Source organism: Cephus cinctus, unplaced genomic scaffold, assembly GCF_000341935.2.
Source record: "Cephus cinctus unplaced genomic scaffold, Ccin1 Ccin1_scaffold0928, whole genome shotgun sequence".
Classification (NCBI taxonomy): Eukaryota; Metazoa; Arthropoda; class Insecta; order Hymenoptera; family Cephidae; genus Cephus; species Cephus cinctus.
This window is the reverse complement of record NW_014333497.1, coordinates 101,207-122,819: the sequence shown is the minus strand read 5'-3', so window position 1 is coordinate 122,819 and position 21,613 is coordinate 101,207. Positions and strand designations below refer to the sequence as shown.

The 21,613-nt window shown below is 43.6% G+C and overlaps 2 protein-coding genes across 23 annotated transcripts in view; one reads left to right on the top strand and one right to left on the bottom strand.

Annotated features, from left to right (window-relative positions):
• Nucleotides 1-3,361, top strand: part of LOC107271206 (nuclear factor of activated T-cells 5) — a 46,521-nt gene extending 43,160 nt beyond the window's left edge. For 21 of the 22 annotated variants that reach the window (XM_025088426.1, XM_025088438.1, XM_025088428.1 and 18 more), the window contains one exon: nucleotides 906-3,361. In XM_025088426.1, coding sequence (XP_024944194.1) covers nucleotides 906-974 — 69 coding nt within the window. In that variant the 3' untranslated portion in view covers nucleotides 975-3,361. The remainder of the gene's footprint in view (nucleotides 1-905) is intronic. The other variant, XM_015746907.2, reaches the window with a different exon arrangement.
• A 172-nt stretch (nucleotides 3,362-3,533) lies between these two features.
• LOC107271205 (collagen alpha-2(IV) chain) lies at nucleotides 3,534-21,540 on the bottom strand. Its single transcript, XM_015746895.2, has 25 exons — nucleotides 20,985-21,540; nucleotides 17,375-17,560; nucleotides 13,414-13,458; nucleotides 13,044-13,328; nucleotides 11,952-12,191; nucleotides 11,706-11,867; nucleotides 11,402-11,528; nucleotides 11,015-11,164; nucleotides 10,767-10,943; nucleotides 10,522-10,686; nucleotides 10,061-10,410; nucleotides 9,732-9,984; nucleotides 9,452-9,645; nucleotides 9,176-9,382; nucleotides 9,000-9,105; nucleotides 8,374-8,918; nucleotides 8,115-8,313; nucleotides 7,803-8,002; nucleotides 7,623-7,722; nucleotides 5,677-5,862; nucleotides 5,207-5,587; nucleotides 4,961-5,131; nucleotides 4,713-4,898; nucleotides 4,355-4,647; nucleotides 3,534-4,278 (listed from the first exon to the last, which is right to left on the bottom strand). The coding sequence occupies exons 1-25, from the start codon at nucleotides 21,099-21,101 to the stop codon at nucleotides 3,781-3,783; spliced, it is 5,523 nt and encodes a 1,840-aa protein (XP_015602381.1). The 5' UTR covers nucleotides 21,102-21,540; the 3' UTR covers nucleotides 3,534-3,780.
• Nucleotides 21,541-21,613: the final 73 nt, after the last annotated feature.

The following is a 21,613-nucleotide window of genomic DNA, read 5'->3' as shown; positions in this document are numbered from 1 at the left end:
GTATCTTCTCCAAATGCATGTTCAGTTCCACATAGTAAAGCGTTGCAAACCCATAGGAGTGTTAAGTCATTCGCGAAAGAAGTCTATGTATATTGAACACGACGGATACAAGATTAATTCGAACCTACGACTGTCCGTATAACAATTGTCGTGTTCTCATCACTCGAAAAAAAGATACTCGTGCGGAAAGTCTATTGGAGCCAGTAGCGTGACGTGTCAGTCGAATAAATTGTAAGGGGTATCGCAAGCGTCGGAGAACCAAAAAAAAAAAAAGAAAAATCGTTTACCACGTGAAACAGTGTCCAATAGTAACCCGTTCGTGTCGCTTGTAAACGTCGTTAATCTGATCCGTGCCAAAATGCTTTAATCGTGTAAAACTGCTTTCAGTAATAATTTCGGTATACCACTTAATTTGCAGGAGGGAGCATGCTAGTGCGTACTCGTATCGCGTGCTTGACAGTGCATCAGTCTCTGCTTTCGATCGTCAGTTGACCTCCGTGTCGACGGATCTGGCGGGAAATTTGAATCCCGCAAAATGACCGCTCGACACATAATCGCGATTATAATTAAAGAAATGATGAAGCAGTGGCGGCAATTTTTTTTTTCTTCGAAAAATTTGTCGTTATCAGTTGGCTTTTATTGCCCGGACCTATGGGACTCCTTCAAAGTGGACCACATCTCTGTATACATTTATCTTACGACTCTGGAAACGCTCGCTCTTCGCCCGAAGATCGACGCCAATTTCCGATTTCATAATAAAGCATCCTCGCGATTTATTCTTATACCGACGAGATGGGAATAAAGTTAAACATTTTTTTTTTTTTTTTTTTTTTTTTTTTTTTTTGAAATCTTATTTTAAATAGCGGTCAACAAGAATTCTAAATTTCTTATTCAATTATTTACAGACTACTATGGAGGAGGTGGCCCGAGGTGATCCGAAGTCGTCGCTGCTGCAGAAATTGCTGTCCGAGTGACTGCGGCTTGTACCTTTGCGAAATAACGAAATCTATGTAATATATGTCTGAGCGTTAGAGACGGTCGGGGAATGATGGGGCGGAGGAGGAGGGGGAGGGGGGATATATGATTACAATCGGGATTTGGGGAAAAAATGAAGTTTAACACTCACGCGCGCGCGCGCGCGCGCACGCGCGCACACACACACACACACACACACACACACGCAACCAACATAACACACACGCACAATACACACAACTTACTCATTTGCATAAATGAATATCCACGTGTGCGTGTCTTCATGTTAATATCGATGCGCCATACTGGGACAGATAAGAGACAGTGAGTACTGATAATTTTCAGAAATTGCACGGAGTACTAAGAAAAAGCAGTAACTTGTACTCTTATCTTTCCCTGTTTCTCTCTCTCTCTCTCTTTTCATTCTTTCTCTCTGTCTTTCTCAATACGTAACTCAATACTCGTTTTGTTAAATTCAATGTATTTACGATGCAGAATAGTAATAACAATGGACGCGCTCATGCATGTAATAACGCGCACACGTGTTACCGCAGGGGGTACATAAAAACGGATATACATAAAGACCATACACAATACTACACACAACAATATGCAGATACGTATCGTTGGGTACAATGACGATGATAAAAGGCGTGACACTTTCGAGTTATGTGTGTATATATATATATACATATACATATCGATTGTAAAAGTCGCGGACGAATGGATAACAGAAAATTTTATGATGATTTGAGACAATGATTTGAAGAAAGAAAAGAAAAAGATAAAGAAATATGACGCGTCGTAATAACTCGCCAAACTGGTCGGCATGAGACGAACCAGTACCTTCCATGGCGGATGATTTTGAGAACGCGTCACGGAGCAGAATTTAAAAGAGAAATCTGTGCACCCCCTTTGGCACGTATTTTTTGTTCGCTTTTTATTGACAAGGACAGTTTTCGAGAGACAAAAGAGTGAGAGGGAAGGTCCCAGGGCCCAGTCGCTGTTGCGCCTCGTACGTTGGCGCAATAAAGGGAGGAGCGTGAAGGAAAGAATAATGAATAAATTAAAAAATGATAACAGAGCTCTATTATATATATATGTATATATCTATATCTATATATATATATATATATATATATACATATATGTATATTAATATACGCATGCGTATGTACGTATTGATAAAGTGTACTATATTTCCTCGCGAATTTTCGAAAGTGCCGCGCAAATCGTACTCGCCATTGTATTCCGGTATCACTGAAAGAAACTACGTAGGTACCTCAAAGGTATACTTTATTATACCACTGGCTGTTGAACATAGAACTATTTATAGGTTTAATTATTGTACACAGGAAAAAATAGAGCACTATCACGTTTTTTCTTCTTAATTTAACATCCATTTTGACTATTATATTATAAATAATATATTTGTGATTGTAAGAATCTGCAACCAAAATGTGACAAAGAATACTTGTTGTTGTTAATATGATTATAACTATTATTATTATTATTATTATTATTATTAATTATTGTAATAACTATTATTATATTATTTTATTATTATTATTATATCAATATTGACATCATTATAATTATTACCAATATTATTGTTACGAATACTATATTGTAATATTAAGAATTATTTTATTATCATTATTATTATTACATTATTATTATTATTGAACACTTGGCGTATGTATATTTCTATTGGATAGTAAGCAGGTATACCTTTATATGAATACATGTATATACGTTTATTGCGTATATATGTCTATTGTATGTAAAGCAAGATGGAAAAGGACGAATCGAGACCTTCTATTTTGCGTAGTTCGCTAATAATCGTTTTTTGTTCTCTTTTTTTTTTTGGGTACTAGATGCACACTAAATTACTTTTGAAACGACGTCTGTTGTTATATAAATAAAAACAATATTTAATTATATACACGCATATGTATGTATATATGTATATGAGCATGCTTACATACACGTGTACATAAACATACATATATCAGGCGTCCCCGCGCACGCGCACTCCTTTCGCGCTTGTCCCGCACGGGTCCCCTTACGGATGGCGACGTTTGCGCGTCGAGATCAAGCGACGCATCGGAACTTTGGTATTGGGCGCTTCGCGCGTTTGTCTTTGCGTTTTATTTTTCTTGCTCCCGACAAAGACAATTGTTCGAATCGATATGGAGCCCCGCGCGTCTCTCTCGTCGGCCGTGCAGAGATAGCGGGGTCGGGACGCCGGCACGGTATGCATCTGTACATATATTTGTACGTATGCATATATATGTATATATATATAAAATGAGTTATGTCACATAAATAGATCATATGTGCTTTCTAATGACGAATAATTTTATAAATATAAATATAATACCGACACGTGTGTCCTCATTGTTGCTGGTGCAATCCGTGACTGATTGTAAAGGGGTAAAAACAATGGATACTTCAGAGTCTGAATATGTTGTTTGTGAGAAAAGGGTGGTTGGAATGGAAGTTGCGGCGGCAGGGAATCCACGTAGGGAGAGATACATGTGTTTGGCACGTTTGAATTTATAGACTTATATAAAAGTAATTTTATTAACTTTTGGTACACACTTACATCGGCATTACATGCGTTAATTTAATTATAATTTTTTTTGTATTCTTTCACGACACGCCGAATTGCTTCCTTAGGCAATATCGCATTTATGGCACGGCATGTCGGTCTTATAATTTAAACTACCGACATCGTTTACGCATATTATATACATAAGGTTCCTTCTGGCACGTTTCTTTTCTATCTTGGAATCATTATGCCTAGGTCACTCGATTAATGGGCCTGCCTGTGCGTCCTCGTCTACGGTAGTTGAAAGGGATGCGTCTGCCACCTGGACCAGGTTGCCTACGTCCGCCCTGTTGCGGATATCTGTAGTACGGTCGATTACCTGTAGGGGGTACTGGTTCCTGGGGAACTCGATACTTTGGTGGTGATGCTGGTGGAACGTTTTGATATCTCTGGGACGTTCTTGAGAATTCATGCAAATTGCTACGTTCCTCTTCGGTGACGCGACGTCGTAGGCAGACGGCGCATCGACTGACGCGCGACGTGTGATCAGCCTTCAGGGTCTGCTGCAACGGTTTCCGGAACATCTCGTTGTCACGGATTGTCGCTAGCCAGTAGGACGTTGCTGTGGAGAAGTAATTGCAAGTGCCCAGACCTCGGCACTCGATGAATGGACGCGCACGGAATTCCTCCAGACAGGAACCTGGGGAAACCAGCGATTGGCCAGCGCCTGCCGCACCGGCGTCGCGATGCTGAAATAGGAATTGTTAGCTGTTTACTATTCATGGTTTGGGGTTGTTTTGTTGGTTCAGCGCTGGGTTCGTTTACCATTAGGAAACTGTATCCTATCCAGAGCTCTTCCCAATCTCCTGGACACTCGGGTATTGCCATTGATTGACTGTGTACCGCGATTAATCTTGTTGGAGCTTCGCACACTGTACATCTTGAGATATATCTGCCGACTTCCGGTGCCGGAATTGGGGCCATTGTCATTGGCATCGGTTCCGTCGAGCTCAGCCAGTAACTGTAATCGTTGCGCTGCGCGTAGCTGCACACGTTGTTCGGATCGCAGAAAGTGAATGGCATTGTTGAGAATTTTCTTGCGCAACTTCCGGCCGTACCTGGGGAGGTGAAATTGTATGGATGTGGGTTACTTAGATTTTTAACTAGGAATTTTATGTATTACCTAGGTCTAGGCCAAAAGCGTGACCATTGCCCATGATGTGTAACAATGAAAATCCATCCCAGAGTTTAACAGTGTTTCTTGGACAAAGTGGTATCATCTCAGATTGAGAGTGTCTTGCGAAATGGAAACCTCTGTTACGTGGTCCTGGTGGCGGTGGTGATGGGTCTCCTCGTATTCCGGGAAATCCTTAGAAGAGAATCTAAGGATTAGGATGATGTCGAATGGGAATTCATGAACGGAATAGATACCTGGACTTCCGGCGTAACCGACAGCACCTGGTGGACCCCTTGGACCAACCTCGCCAATATATCCGTCTGGACCCTGAATTCCTGGCAGTCCTATCATACCGGGCTCGCCAGCACGTCCTGGGAGGCCTTGCTTTCCAGGTAAACCGATCATTCCTGGTAGTCCAGGGGTTCCTGCATTCGATTGGCATTGGTTAGTTGCCATTTTCTTAAAAATGATATCAAGCTTTTGACTTTGTAACAAAATACCTGGACGTCCCGGAAGTCCTACGTCTCCTTGCGGCCCTAATCTTGGGAATGGTGGGAAGATGCTAATTCCACGATCTCCTTTAGGTCCTTTAGGTCCTCTGACTCCTGGGCGACCAACCGGTCCTCGTTCTCCAACGTCTCCTTCAATTCCCTTTAATCCTGTAAAACCATTAAATCCTGCTTGTCCTTCATCTCCCCGGTGTCCTTTTTCTCCAGGACGACCGTCAGTTCCTGGCCATCCTATATCTCCAGGTAGCCCTTTGGCGGCCGTAGCCGACACGCCGGGTTTACCGCAGTATCCCTTTGGTCCTGTGTATCCTTGAAGTCCTTCGAGTCCTCTAAAACCGGGTTTTCCTGTAAGTCCGGAATATCCCCTGAGACCTGAAAAAATGGAGGAATATAAAAAGCAGGTAACCAACTGAAATACACCACTATCATTATTATTCAATTAAGTACATAATTATGCAAACCTTGATCTCCTGGCAATCCTTTCGGTCCAGGGATGCTGGGCCCTATATCTCCTGGGATTCCTCTACGACCGGTCATTCCGTATTCTCCAGGAGCTCCTTTTTGTCCTGGTATACCGGGCTTTCCTGCAAGTCCATTTAAGCCCGGCAGACCTGGTTCACCAGGTTCCGCAAACTGTCCAGGTAATCCTGATAAATGGTGAGTGTTAATATGATTAATTTTATTTAATCATTTATGTTATCAATGAAACCCATTGCTTATGCACACCATTTTTATATCGTACTTTCTTAATCTTTTAATTATCAATAGGGGTGAATTGGTGATTGAGGAATATAGGAAAAAAGGCAGTCTGTTACTTCGAGGAAATATTGGCATAGTATCGATTTTGACGTGATTTTTCGATTCACGGTCACAAGGCGGCTCCGGCTACCGATACAGATAACGTTCTCGATTTCTGGTTCCCTTCGGGTCGCCACCCTGCTCAGAAGCTACGCTCTCGGGTTGATTCGTACAGTTATGTCAAGGCTCTCGTAAGATTTCGTTATTGTTTAGTTGAGGTCGAGGTGCTCGAATCTACCGTGGGGAGATAGTCTCGACGTACCGAGTTGCCCGGCAGAGGAGAGTACCCGACGGAGACGTCTCCACGGACCGGCAGAAGCCCGGGTGAGATACCGGCGCCCCGCTGGAGATGGGCAAAGGGCTGTATAGCAGGCGGAGATATAATTTTGATAGGGTCAAGGACAGGGGAGGAACCCCCTGGCCCGAGGTAAGAATGTGGGGTCCAGCTGTCGCCCGATGACCTGGGGAAGCGGCCGTGGAGGATCTCCAGAAGTTACGTACCGATTCGTTAAGGAACGCTCTCGATTTGGTTTAAAGGGACGACTCGAAGGAGATAGAAGAGTTATCGGTTATAAGGCTCTCGACCAATCAGAATGATTTGTTCTCGGATTTGGTTATTGTCAATCGACTGCTTTAAAGCAGTCTGTCTCGGGACACCGACCGAGGTGTCACGGGCTGCCTTGTGCTCCCGTGCTATCTGTTGATAGTTTTTCTTGCCGTGTTTCGCTACGGTATAGCAAGTTCTCGACTCGTGCAGTTCTCGCGATATCCAGGCAATTCTATGAATTCCTGTGAGTGTTCCGAAAGTGCAGTGCCGTGCCCCAGTGCAGTGCCCACCCGAGTGTCTCCTGGATGCAGTTCTTGGCCTTCACGGATTAGCTGCACCAGCTCCCGTGAGTTCTCCCAATTTATTAATCGGTGAAGAGATTTCGATTTGATAGTTCAGATTCGTTCTGTTACGTTCTCGATCCGTTGCTCCCTGTATCGCGCACTATTTGCCGGACTCTTACTCCGACCCTCTCTAGCTCAACCTAGCAGCCTGAGCGGCCGCGCATTTCCGTAACCGTCCGCTCCCGTTCGAGCATCCAGTTGCGCTTGCTGATTTTACGCGACCCCAAAGATCAGCACCTACGGTTGCGTTTCTCGATTCTACGCGTCCCCAAAAATCGACAGGATCCGTTAAGCTACCGCGTCTTCTGATAGGTTCCGTCAGAGCTCTCGTTCTTGGTGGAGTTGGGCCTGTTCCACCCCAACTCCCAGTTTATACCGGCTCGTCGGTTCCCGGTGAAAAAAGAATTGGCTGGCGCCCGCCTGGCATGCGGATGCATGAGCGAAGGGTGGACGGCCGAAGGTAACGTAGGTTAGTTATCGAAGATATTTCGTTCTCGGATTTTATGCTATCAGTGTCGAGTTAAGAAAAAATACGTTACACGATACAGTAGAAAATAAAAACTGTAAATCACATGCGCTTTAGATTCGCATAGAGGCGAGGGGGCAGGATTACATTATCAGAATTCGAATGCCAATGAATTCGAAAGAAGCTTACATGTGTGTTGATAAAAACGTATATGTTGTGCAAATCTTATGTCAATTATTATAACATTGTTACCTGGTAATCCAGGAAGTCCTCGATCTCCTGGGAGACCTTTAACTCCTGGGGGACCTAAAATACCTTCTCTGCCCGGGAAACCAAGGTCGCCTTGTTCACCCTGTATTAATTAAAAACTGGTAGCATATAAAAAATACTTTTATTTATTATCAATTTATTTTTATTAATTATTATCAATACCTTTCTACCTGGTGGTCCTGGGAATCCTAAATCACCTCGATCTCCTGATCTTCCCAATAGTCCGTCTATTCCGCTTTCACCTACGTCACCCTTTGTAGCTTCAGCATACGATGGGTATCCTGGTTCTCCTAGTTCACCCTTAGGTCCTGGAGGGCCAGTTGTTCCGCGGGGTCCTGGTGGTCCAGGGTCGCCAGGGTATCCTGTAATTTCAGGGAAATATTTCTATTGTGCACTAAAAGGTATCCAATATGTATGTATACATATATATCGATTAATAATGTTTCGAACGATTAACGATTTATTTCTTATTACCTGGTAATCCCATTTTTCCAGGATCACCTTCCAATCCGCGTAATCCTTTGAGACCATTCAATCCACGTAGACCTATTGGACCTCTGGCACCTTTCACACCGTTCATTCCATTACGTCCATGAAATCCCGGAAGTCCTTTCGGACCACGATCTCCAACTTCTCCTGGTAATCCATCAGGGCCCATGTCACCTATTTCTCCCTGTACAGTTACGAATGCCAAGATACATTTGTACGATATATTTAATTATTAACTATTTACCTTTGGGCCAGGTAAACCATTATAGCCGTCAGTGCCAGGTTCTCCCTTTTGTCCCATGGCACCATCATAACCATCTATCGATAACCCTGGCTCTCCAGGAAGTCCTGGCTGGCCATCGAATCCCGGTCTTCCAGGATATCCTCGTTCGCCAGTAAATCCAGGTTCACCAAGATCTCCTTGTGGTCCGCTGAATGAATTTTCTCCTGGAGGACCATCTGGACCATCGATACCATAGTCACCACGAGGTCCTTTGGGTCCTGGAAGACCGATCGACCCTGGAACTCCTGGAAGTCCTGAGTCTCCTCTTTCTCCTTTCGGTCCATAAGGTCCTGAGGTTCCGTTAATTCCATCCCAGCCTAGAGGACCTTTTTCTCCTGGTTCACCGATATCACCTTCCTCTCCAGGACTTCCTTGACTTCCTGGTGATCCGTACATTCCTGTATAACCTTGAGGACCCGCATCGCCATCTTCTCCTCGTCGTCCTAAAGGGCCTATCTCACCCTTCAATCCTTTCATACCCTCAAAGCCAGGTGTGCCATCGGGTCCTAAAGATAAAAAGAAAATAATGGCAATTAGAAAACATTATAATAATTTATATAGATGGATAATGTAAAAAATATTTTTACCTTGAACCCCGTAGTCTCCCACTTGTCCACGCATTCCAGGCATTCCTGGAGTTCCTGGATAACCCCTGCTACCCTGAATACTGTCACCGTGTTGACCTTTCGATCCCTATATGGGACATTACGTAATACTAAAAACTTTTAACAATATTTCTAATAATATATCTCTAAAATCTTACCTGGAGACCAGCCAGTCCTGAATGTCCTGGGGCACCCTTTGAACCCTTAAATCCCTTTACTCCGTCTATACCGGGTTGTCCTCGAGGTCCTTCGGGTCCGGGAAGACCAAATTCACCTTTAACGCCAGTTGGACCTCGTTCTCCAATATCTCCATAGATGAAATTAGTTCCAGGATCTCCTCGTTCTCCTTTTTGTGCCGTAGGACCCTGATAATTCATAATTACTAAGCATAAAGTTTTCAATAATCGTTGTCACAGAAATACGTGATTACGTACTGGTAGTCCTGTAGGTCCTTGGAAACCAGGAATACCAGGAGGACCACGTGGTCCTTGATCTCCGGGAACTCCTTGATATCCTTTAAGTCCTGGGGGACCTTGACGAGAAAGTCCTTGTGGTCCTTGTGGTCCTGTCGGACCAATTATACCAGTATCACCCGGTCGACCTCGAGCACCCTTATACCCATCGAATCCTGTTTAAAACATACAACGTTTAATTATGTAAAATTAAAGAAAGATTTATGAGTAAATCGTAATTTTTACGAATATTAAAAAGTACCGTAGAATCCTTGTTTTCCTTTGAATCCCTTATCGCCTTTCGCCAATAAGGTATATTTATCGGCCGAATCTCCTGGTTCACCTTTGGCTCCCATCTCTCCAGGGGGACCCTTGTCTCCTGGCTCCCCAGGATATCCAGGATCTCCTTGAAAATATTCGATTGGACTTGAGGCAGGTTCACCTTTGACTCCTGGACTTCCATCACGTCCTGGAACACCATTCCTTCCCGGGATTCCTGGTAGACCATAGTCGCCCTATTAAAAAGTTTGCAGTCATTACTAGAAAAGTGAAGAGATCACAGAACACTATAAGATGAACATTATTTTATACCTTTTCTCCCTTCATTCCGTTCATTCCATAATCTCCAGAAGGACCCGGCAGACCTTTAATACCGGGGAATCCTTCGGTTCCAGGGAATCCCTTGTCTCCCTTATCTCCGGAAGGACTGATTATGTTACTACCCGCAGGCCAAATCACTTTTCCTGCTTCACCTTTCGGTCCTTGCGCTCCAGCTATGCCAGGACGACCGCTGGCACCTTCAAGTCCCTTAGGACCCTGACTGCCAGGATTTCCTTGAATTCCCTTAAGACCTCTGGGTCCCGGAAGTCCCACATATCCGGGTAGACCAGCATATCCGTCTAGACCGGACTCACCCCTCTCTCCCTTTGCTCCCGGAAATCCTGTATGGTAAGGAATATCGAAATTATCGATGAGTCCTTCGAGTATAATTTAAAAAATCGTAAAAATTTATTTTCTGTTGAGAATTTTGAATTAATGCATTTTTTTCTTACCCGACTGACAAACACCACAATCGTCTCCACGAGTACCCTTAGGACCTTTAAATCCGGGAACACCTGGCCAACCATCCAAACCCCGGAGTCCCGGTATTCCTGGTAAACCAGGTTCACCCGGCGGACCTTGTATCCTTACGCCCTTGCCAGGGACGCCCTTGGGACCTTGATAAATAATTTAAAGAATTCTATTTGAGTTGATTCTATAATTATTCAATAAATTTTGAATCTTAATAAATACTTACCACGTGGACCTGGTTCACCACGATCTCCGAGATCACCCGGATAACCGTCCGTTCCAGGTTTTCCATCTGGACCACGAGGTCCCTCTACCGTGCTTCCCGGGAAACCTCGTTCCCCTACTATGCCTGGTAGACCTGGACTCCCTCGTGGGCCCTGTACTCCCGTACTTCCAGTAAAACCTAAAATTTAATCATCAATTACAACAATGCCACAACAAAACATATAACACTTAAAACTTTTATTAAATTACCATCATCTCCCCGCTCTCCCTTAATCGAAGATCCTTTTCGTCCTCGTATCCCTGGAATACCTGGCGGTCCTGGTGGTCCAGGTGGCCCGATATATCCTACTTTGCCAGGAAGTCCTGGCAATCCAGGTTGACCCCGTTCTCCGGGAGGACCTACAAATGGTATATTCAATTCAATTAATACAACCAAGTCCATTTCCATACTAAGCTTATCACACAGTCGTTCATCTAAACAGTCGTGGATGATCTCACACGGAGATACCATAATAGAAGGTCGCAAATACTGAGCTGACGCAATTCACTCAAGAACGGTTCTACGCGAAGCATTACATTGAATTGGCAACGCATCAAATTCAATGGTATCCTTATTACAGTAAAAAGAAAACTCACCGACTTCTCCCTGAACTCCAATGTTACCAACAATGATCTCATCCAATTCAGGAATATATAAACCAGGTTCTCCCTCGGCTCCCTGTCTTCCCGGAGCACCCGGATTACCAAGTTCTCCAAGCTCTCCCTAGAATCCCCATACAAATTGTGAACGCACCTTTACGTTTATTTTACTACTGGGTTATCATACTGCATGAGAAAATGCAGCATTTCCAGCAAACAATTCTAGCAGCAAGAAGATTCAGGCTGATGTTGTTCTAGTGACGAAAAATTCCATCTTAAAGCAATAAAAAAATATTCTTACATCCGAACCGTCCTCTCCATTTCTACCAGAAAAACCAGGAGCACCCTTATATCCCTTTTCACCAGCAGGTCCAAGGGGACCCTGGATACCTTGTTTACCTCTGGGACCATCATCGCCCTGTTCACCCTTCGTCCCTTTAACACCAAGAAAACCTGCTCGGCCCTAAAAAAAAAAAAAAAAAATAGAATCTTGTAAATTACCCTAAATCTCTATGAAATCAATTTTTTCATTCTAAATCTATCTAACCTGTGGTCCACGCATTCCTGGTTCTCCCTTGAGTCCTCGATCTCCGATATCACCAGGATAACCTTTTGCACCCTGTTTCCCTTTACTGGTTGTGGTCGTATCCTTGCCTACTGTTTCTCCAGTACCAGGAGGTCCTGGCTCTCCTATGTCTCCTTGTTCACCAAGTGGTCCTTGCACTCCGTACACGGTGTCTCCTTGCTCTCCCTTGAGTCCTGGAAGTCCATCGGGACCGGGAAAACCCTAAGATGGAAAAATTGGGTTCCCTGTAAATCATTTATTTCTCCTGGAACTTTTCGTCAGCTTATAATATCTTCATCATCCTCCGGGGACTAGTCGAAAGAATATTCCCAAGAAAAGATCATCGCTATCAAGCAGGTCAGCAAATACCGTGAGCCAGTCGAGAAGCTCGTCTCAGATTTCACCCGGTTGTTTCGACGACCTCGCGATAATGTCGCCTCGTGGTTCGTTATCACTTTACGCTAGAGAAGCGTCTGCTGGCTGGTTAATATCAAAAGCGGCATAGGGTAAATCTTACGTTAGATTTATTAGTCAGAAGAAATCTAATATTAATTATTACAATGCCACTATTAGGTAATTAATTTTTTAATATAAAAAATCAAGGAATTCAAAAAAAAAAGAAAACATGCAAAATGAATTAATCCGTGGCAATGTTAATCGACATGAATTTCTTTGCGTATCATTTCTACGCGGCACCTTTGACGAGCAATTAAGGCAGTTTTCAATAAGGGTCTCGCAAACCCGTTCAATGAATCCGTTTAGCCGGTTCTCGGTAACTTTTATTTTTACTCTTCGACCGCAAAAAGTTCCTCGGAGGATCCTCGATACTTCGTGGGGCAGGTGGCTCTCGGGAAAAAAAAAAAAAGAGATTTAAACAACCGCTCGCGCGCGCTCACGTAGTCGGTTCCGAGTGTTCCCAAAGAATCGCTGACAATCTCTTCTTTGTACGGGAGATAAAAGAGCAGGCGAAGATGTGTACGACGATTTCAAACGAATTACATAAAAATTTCTAATAAGAATTCAAAATCGTAACACCGATAGAAATCTTTGTTTTTAATTATACGAGTAATTTACCGCTTCACCACGTTCACCGGGATAACCCAATTCGCCAGGTATACCCTGTGGTCCAGGAACTCCTCTCTCACCATCGATTCCAGGAACACCACTTATTCCCTTCACACCGACGGAATTAATACCACCGTCTCCAGGTTCACCAACAGGTCCTCGAGGACCTTCCGGTCCTGGTGGACCGCGTTGTCCATAACGTCCAGGCATTCCTGGTGCTCCTGCACGACCGTCAGTCCCGTTGCACCCATCCAGACCATCTGGTCCCATGGGACCAGGGATACCAGGCTGTCCCTATACGGATAATATATCTTAAATTTGTTTTTATTTTTTATAATATAAAATTAGCCGAGTATGAATTTTTATAAAATTGACTTACATCTCTGGCTCTGGGTCCTTGGAATCCTTTTGGACCTTGTTCACCCTATATGAACAATTATAATTAATAATGATTAACGCCTTATTGATAATCAATTAAATTTATCAATTACGTCATAGCAAGTACCGTGCAGGTACCATGTAGGTCACTGTGCATTAAGTATCGATACGCAAAAAGCATTGTATTTCTCAAAGTGTTGTCTCTGACCTAGAAACTCGTATGTGGTAACGCATACGCATTTCCTTCGTATTCCTCGTTTCACGCCTACGGCGCTCAGGAAACGCTTTCAGAGTTAACACATAGAATCTGATCTTGCAGCGTATTGGTGTATACTAAAGTCTCGAGCAAACAGAAACTTGTATGCGTCGCTGCACTCAGCCTGAGGATACAGGAGGAACGGTGATAAAAAAAAATAAGTGTCAAAAAAAAATAAAAGACAGTCGGTAGAATAAAGAGCATTAATGGAAATACCAATTGGCGTGAAGTCGGTGTCAAATGAATCGTACATATGTATGATCCTGTTGCTGGAAAACTACACGAGTAGACGGATTTGACGTTTCAATTACATATCCAGAAACGTAAGGAGCGAGAGATATTTATTTAGAAATTTAGATTTTCCGACCAGAAACAGAGATCAAGGAAAGAAAGTGAGGAAACAAAAAAAAACACTCAACATCCTTTACCGTCTTGTATACGTTTCTTGCAATTGCTGAGGGCCTTTTTGAAAAATAAAAGAAAAAATAAATCTGGATCGTGGGAAAAAATGAAAATTGCCAGTAACCCGTCATACGTCACTCCGTATGCTGTTCCAGTTTTCTTTTCGGCTTTTGTTAATTTCCCTAGAAAGTGACGTCGCCGCCCTAAGCAAACATGCGCGCCCGCCTTCTCGTGAGAACGGGAAGTTGGTGTCACATGGCCAGCCAGTGCAGTTCGAACATCGACTTGGTCATTATTTACCGTGGAAAATCGGCATAAATACCTGTATAAATAATCAAAGGGACATACCGATACCTTTCGAATTATTTTATCGTTCCGAATCAGATGATATCAAAGGATTGAATTAATGGACCGCATATTTCCTACGCGCACCGTCCGAGGTTGATCTCAGTTTTCTTTTTGGCGTATATTAATACACGACTGCCCTACATGGAGAGAGAGTTGACGTTTCGGGGTCCGTGCCTATAGGATCCGTAAAATATTATTATGTCTAGAGCAACGGAGTCTGGGCTAACGAAAAGCTAACAAAAGTTCATACGGTGCAGACACGTTCACGTAGACACTATTCCCAGAATAGCCGTGAAATTAGTTCCAGATATATATTAGCTAACCTAACAGGGTCTTAGGCTGCTTAAGAAAACTTCTCGGACGTCAGATCGGCGGGATGCAGTATTAAGAATCTATCGAAGTCAGATACGAACTTCCGGTTGGTAAAAGTATAAATAAATAAAATTTAACAATTATAAAGAACGAAAAACGGATGTTAAGAGTATCACGTTGGAATTAAAATCGCATAATAAAATGCGTTATCTATTGTTACATGTAGAAAATTTTAGGTTATGTATCGACGTATCTGTGTATGAGATCACTGCGCAGCATCCGGTTAACGTCCAATGGGAAGTGCGTTATCGTTTGCACGCGTGTCTCTCGCTGATTCCTCCCTTGTTCTCAGCTCGAGCGAGAGAAAAATTCATTCCCGTAGGAACAGAGTCCCTCAGAGAGAAAGAACAGGACGTTGTCGGCACCCGAACGAACCAGCAGGATATGCGTCAACCGTTTCTCGCTTGCTCCTCGAGAAGACTTTTTCTTTCCTTTCGAGGAATCGATAGCGACCGTAATTTCGTCTAGTATTTTTAAAGGATAGGCAGGACTGCTCTGACGTCGTAGGTCGATTCGACTGTAGTTCCTTTCTTTATGCGTAAGGGAATACCAGTATAGTATTCTTTCGTACTATCGGGGAATCCTACTCTACCAGTTTCCTTTCCTACCTCTCTGAATTCGCCTTGCGACACTTTTGCTGGACTCGCAGGATTCCTCTAAGAGTCCCTCTGACTGTCCAGTGACTTTTATCGGCCGTAGCCCGCATACAAGAGATCCCAATACTATTCTTGCTGATCCAAGCGACATATATTTCATATCATCCCACACCCATACCACTCGTAGATATACGTCCAATATAATTTAACACGTATGACGTATACTGCATATCGATTATAATTATTTTCAAAATAAATACATTAACATATACAAGCGATCAAATTCAATAAGTATACCGAATAAACACTGTATATGTATCCCAATTAATTTTATGTCCAATGCACTCACATATGCAGCCGATACGATTCGCATGAACGGAAGTGCGTCGTTTTACCCCCGCAAAGTCGCGACATCCTCTCGGCGCTATCATCTGCAACGTCGCTCGTGTCGGAAAACTCGAAACGGGAGCATCTCCGTGCGTTATAACGTATTTCCAAGTGACAGACAACGGTATACAGGATGTCGCTCGCTGATAAGATTTTCGATGCACAATTGGAGCACTGTGCTTGAATTACGAATAATATCGCGATTTACATAGAATATCGATAATTTTTTTTTGTAAAAGCTCAAAAACTTTATTTAGAATAAAAAAAAAGATGGCTCCTCACTTGCACCTCAAGAATCTCTTAGACCGTCCGTAAAGGCACTGCTCATTAACCCGCCTGGTAATGTGGGTATGTGGGTAATTGTCATGTTGATAGGGATCAGTGCCAGTCGCAGATAGTGCAATTTATCAGTAACGCCTACGGACAGTTCGCAAAGCCGAAAGCCCAGAATTGTGCCACTCGCTGGTGCTCCTACGATTATTTCAGCGCGTTACACAAGCTGCGCGCGTCGGCCGAGAAAGGATCATGACGTCAGCCGTGCCCGAGCCTACATTGACGAAGGCGTCGTTCCTCGGGCTTTCGGCTGTAAACTTGTTTGCCGCTCGCGAATTCATGATGAAAATTAACCAAGAGGAGTTCGCCCGTACAGCCGCACGACTTTCTCACTTGAGCTCATCTAAATTAGCCGGTACGTCTGCGACTTAGCGCATACCCAGTCATAAGTGACGTATTGATGTCACGTATTAACGCTACGTAAATTAGCCGTATGATCTCGCGACCTCCATTTCAGATTACTCGCAATGGCCACGATGATCGATTATCGATATGACATGCTTGCACTTATCGATCATCACGCACAATGTCCATGGACTTAACGATTGAACTCTGCGCAGTCATTTTTACCATCGAGCTAATACTTGCATCACGCGACTGAAACCCCGTTCTGGGTATTTACTTGTACTTTTATTTTCTTTTTAATCATGAAATTATCGATTGTCACTACGGTATCGATCTTATAGGTTCTTATACGGTGCGCGTCTGTATCGATGTCCGTTCACCCACGTTACGTCCTTTCACAGTGTCTCGGCAGGTGATCGTCGTCCCGGTGTGCAACGTCACGTGCGCTTTGACTCGTAGTCATCGTCAATTTCAGCATCGCGCTCTTACGTAATACTCGTCAAAATTGTTTTTCCTCTCCTCCTTCATTCTCACAGAGACCATCAACATATGGCGCGACGATCATATTTTGAATGACATTTTCGTAGCAGACTCTGCGCTTACGATCGTTAACGTTCTCGAGACTGAGACGTGATTTGCCTTGTTTTATGCATTTGGTACGAAGAAAAAAGTATGTATATAGATATAGCATGTCGGCCAGTGCGAATCGCATGAGACTTTTTAATTTATTTTAATGCTTCCTCGAGATCGTATGACGTAACGGTTCGTTGTGCACTGTTTTACTGGTATCAAACTGTCTGACGCCATTGGCTCGTAACTCGCGCTTCTGTTATCTGTTTTTGTATTGTGGTTTCCGATGATTTTATTGCCTTACCACATATGTTTATGCGTTTGGTGGGTTATATAATGATAATAATAATTACCCTGTAGCCTTTTACGCCTGCACCACCGCGCTCACCGCTGGCTCCTTTCCATCCCTTGGGACCCGGCGGGCCGTCTGGTCCGGTATCTCCAGGAATTCCTGCGCGACCCCTTGGTCCTGGAATTCCGGGATAACCTTGCAGGCCCTTTATCCCGGTGCAATTGCATTTATAAGAATCTCGGCAGATCTGAAACATATGGGAGTAGAAAAAAAAATTATTAGTCTCATTGATATTACGTAGAGACAATTTATGGATATTGGAGGGCTCGATGGTCCGCAGACTATTTTAGCACGATAATGTAAACTGGTTGGTGTGTAAGTTGGGTGCTCTTCGTACGTGGACGTTTGAACGATATGTTCTCGGTATCGAAATCGTTGTGGTTTTTCAATTAAGAGTAACAATGATTAATTTCACGGTTAAGAGTATGCGCTGTTATTTTTTTTCTTTCCGTATTTCATTATACACGAAGATGAGCGACGAAGACCGTTATTCGAATTGGTATAATGATGGTATCACTATATGTTGCAAGGGACCAAATAAGTCCGGCCTCTTTATTATAACGGCGATGATGCAAGAGGCCCGCAATTTACGTGACGGGGATGACGATCACGGTGGTCATGATCCTCGCGATGAGAATCTCTGAGGTGCAAGATGGCCGCGTATCAATATTTAGACTCGAAGAGGTTTTTGACTCTGGGATTATGGCGCGTTGCGAATAATGCCCGTGTCGGCGACACGCGATTAAATTACAATTATTGTTCAACCAACTTCTCTACGTGCGTGACGCTGCAGGCGCCCTATTACTGTTATCGGTCCTTGGCTAAGCGTGCCATAATCCTTATCGTTCGCCTGCCTATGACCTGGCCTCGCCTTTGGATTTACGCATCTAGGCTATCCGGTGTCGATCACTTTCATTAGGAGTCATTTAGGGTCGCTGGGAAGAAACGGTGCGACTTAAAGATTTTTTTTTTTTTAATTAAAAACGGGTCCATTTTTATATTTCGAAAAATATATTTCTTATGGTATATTATTTTTTAATTTTGCCATTTCTCCTGGCTACTGCCATATATTTTGATACCGGCACGGATCGAACTGTACGAAAGAACCAAGATCCAACCCACGTTTGGGCCTGTTCTTGGTCTTTTAGCTTGGTCTTTTAGCTCAGGTCGAGACGGCCCCCCCCAACTGACATTCGGTTTCGTTCTAAAAAAGAGTCAAGTTGCTATCCTGTCTTGTAACAAAGAAACATTTTTTTTCCTCGCTTCCATTTCCACCCACGGGCACGAGTCAAATGTCAAAAATAAACTTACGAATACATGGGCTAACTCGGAGGGTAGTTACCCGTGTGACTTGAGTCCCTGAAATTCATCCTTTTTACACGCACTCAAGACCCTGAGCAGACTCTCGTAATTATTCAAAGAAAAAACAAATTTATTACACTTCACACGCTTCTCATTAATTTTCATCAAATATTCAATCAATCGATCAACCACCAGATCATTTTTCTCCCAAGTAAAAAGGGCTGCCAATCGAACCCTCGTGTCGCCACAAAGGAGTCCCCGCGCCGAGAATGAATTAAATATCGAATATGATCTATGACCTGACGACATCATTTTACGATAAAGTATCGAGGTTACAAGTTTCGTAAGAGATTACGTCTACCCTTAATAACGTCTCAGATTCATAGAAGACTAGAAAGATACTAGTAATAATTTAGTAATCATTTTTTTTTTCCACACACACACATATATAGACATATCCGCATATATTTTCTCCTCATACAAATATGGTGTAACGAGTCAGATTTTTACCAGCGATGCTAAGAATTCGTATATGGACCATAAATAAACCATGATTGGATCTCGTGATTTCTAACGATCTAACACATGCACGATCTTCGCCTTGCAGCACATGAGCAAGAATTGATAGTAGAGGAGGTACGTGAATTTCTGCGAAGGAGGACACCTTATCGTAGTACACCGAGCGATAAACTTTGCATGGTTCAGTAAATTCGGTGGTTCTTTTTTCCTCTCGATTTCCATACACAGCCTCTTCCCCTCCCCTCCCCCCTCCCCTCCCCCCCTCCAGTCTCATTTCATACATGGTGAACTTTTTTTTTTCTTCTATTTTTCTTCCATTTTAGAGCGACTTCTCGGAAAACCAAATGAGATCAGCCGTAACGGGTTATCGGAGCATAGCCCATAAACAAACATCCAACCATCCATCGGCGTCCTTCTTATTCGTCATCGTCTTTCTTTTCTACGCATGCGCATTCTTTTGTTCGTCCATGGCTATGTTATCGTTATTGCTCTGCGCTCATGTTACATGATCGTTTCATTGAGCATTCGTTATTGTAAAGTTCGTCTTGACTTTACGACCTCTTCGTGTAACTTTAAAGGCTCAGTGGGTTAATTAAGAAAATCTCGTTATGACGAAACATAAATTTTTAATGATCCACCGATTAGATATGATAACAATGGGGATATTTTATTCTTCATTGTGATATCGTAATTGAGGTATCTTATTAAGTAATAACATTAATCACGTGATCGATGACTGTTATTATTCGGTTTTAGGAGAAGACTCGTACGAGTACCAGAGGAAATAATAAATTAAATGATAACGCCCGATGCCGTCTTCTCTCTTAACTTTGTTGTACTTCCCGTACGAGCAGTCATTCACTACTGATAAACGAACGTTCCAGAAACTGGGGAAATCATATCTACCCTGTTCCCATGCAGTGTATCAAGTCTTGACAATGAATTTCCTGAGTGATTTCTCAATGAGTCGTATGGCTTGCGCGAGGGTTTTGAGTTAAAATTTGAAAAAAAAAAAACAAATATTAGCCATTCAGAAGATATCTTTCTATGAGTCGACTGTATTCTATTGGCACGTTGGGTCAGTGGCTGTTTGTGTGTGTTTACATGTGAGCCCAGGGTGCCTACCAATCGGGCGTCGAAATCGCCCACACGTGGTAGCCTTAGCCGACAGGAAATCTCAAGCGAGTACTTATCCAGAGACAATGTTCTGGGTCTGGTTGATAATTATTAATTTGTCATTGTGCCTATTTGATAAGTCTCAAAACATTCGCATGAATTGGACTATGTTAATTGTTGAATATCAATGAACCATCATCGGTCTGGGGCATTGTGTCGCTGACCTCGTAATCTCATGTCACATATTACTAAACGGTTATATACCTATATACATAGGGCTGTGTTTACGATAATTTATATTAAACATATCCGAGACGATTTTTTAAGAAATAGATTAGAATCGGCTCCCCCCCCCGGCCCCTTTTCATTGTCTATGTGTAATATTATCTTAATTACTGGCAATAACAGAAGGAGAAAGATAGTCAATGACAGGTTGTAGAGTACTGTCAGGCCCGGCCCCACGATGCAACCCCGTGTCGATCAAAGAGTCGCCGAACCACGTGTAAGGAACGGTTGATTTTCGAAGAAATGGAAAAAAATTTGTTTAAATGATTCACGGGTCGAAGGTCATGATTAGAGAATGTGAAGGTGGGTTAATTTTTGGGGGTTATATGCGAAGTCTAAGATTCTTCTAGGTAAGAGGGTAGGCCGGTCAAGGACACCTCTGTACTCACCACAGCCTGGCAAGTCGGAAGTTCACTAAGATGAATCCCAAGTAGGAGTAGGGCGAAGAGGTAGACGCCGGGCAGCCTCCGGTCGAAGAAGAGGAAGGCAGGTTTGCCGGCCTTCATGTCTTCGAGAGAGCCCCAGTACCCCGGCACCGAATTCTCAGCAGCAATAAACACTGTCCTGGACCGAACTATCCACAGCGAAGCATGTCGCCAGCCGAAGGGCCCCACGGCTTATTCAGTGCGGACGAGGAGAGCACTCGCGCGAGTATTTCTGTATCCTTGCGCCGGCCCGTGCGCTCCCGTGCGCTGCGCTGCGCTGCCTTGGGTCGTCCGCAAAGCGGCGGGCTTCGGCGACCGCGCAACAGTCCCACCGAGTGAGATGGCCGACCGGTCTCCTTCTCGGCTTCGCCGCCAACCCGGAGGAGGATAAGAAGGTGGATACGAAGGAGCCAGCAGCAGCAACGAGTGGACGAACCAGTGAATAAGAGGCAGAGGGGTACGCGGGTGGGACCCGGGTGGGTAGAGGAGTAGAGGAGGAGGACGAAGAGGAGGGTCTGGGGTAGTGGAGGAGGAGGCCCCCAGAGGAAGACGAAGACGAAGAAGAGGAATCAAGGAAGTGGTGGTGATGGTGG

Coding starts and splice junctions, on each gene's coding strand:
- LOC107271205 (XM_015746895.2), bottom strand. CDS start 21,101: ATGAAGGCCGGCAAACCTGCCTTCCTCTTCTTCGACCGGAGGCTGCCC. Junction 9,383..9,451: donor AAGGACCTACAGGACTACCA/GTACGTAATCAC, acceptor ATGAATTATCAG/GGTCCTACGGCACAAAAAGG. Junction 4,899..4,960: donor CGGTTACGCCGGAAGTCCAG/GTATCTATTCCG, acceptor TTCTCTTCTAAG/GATTTCCCGGAATACGAGGA.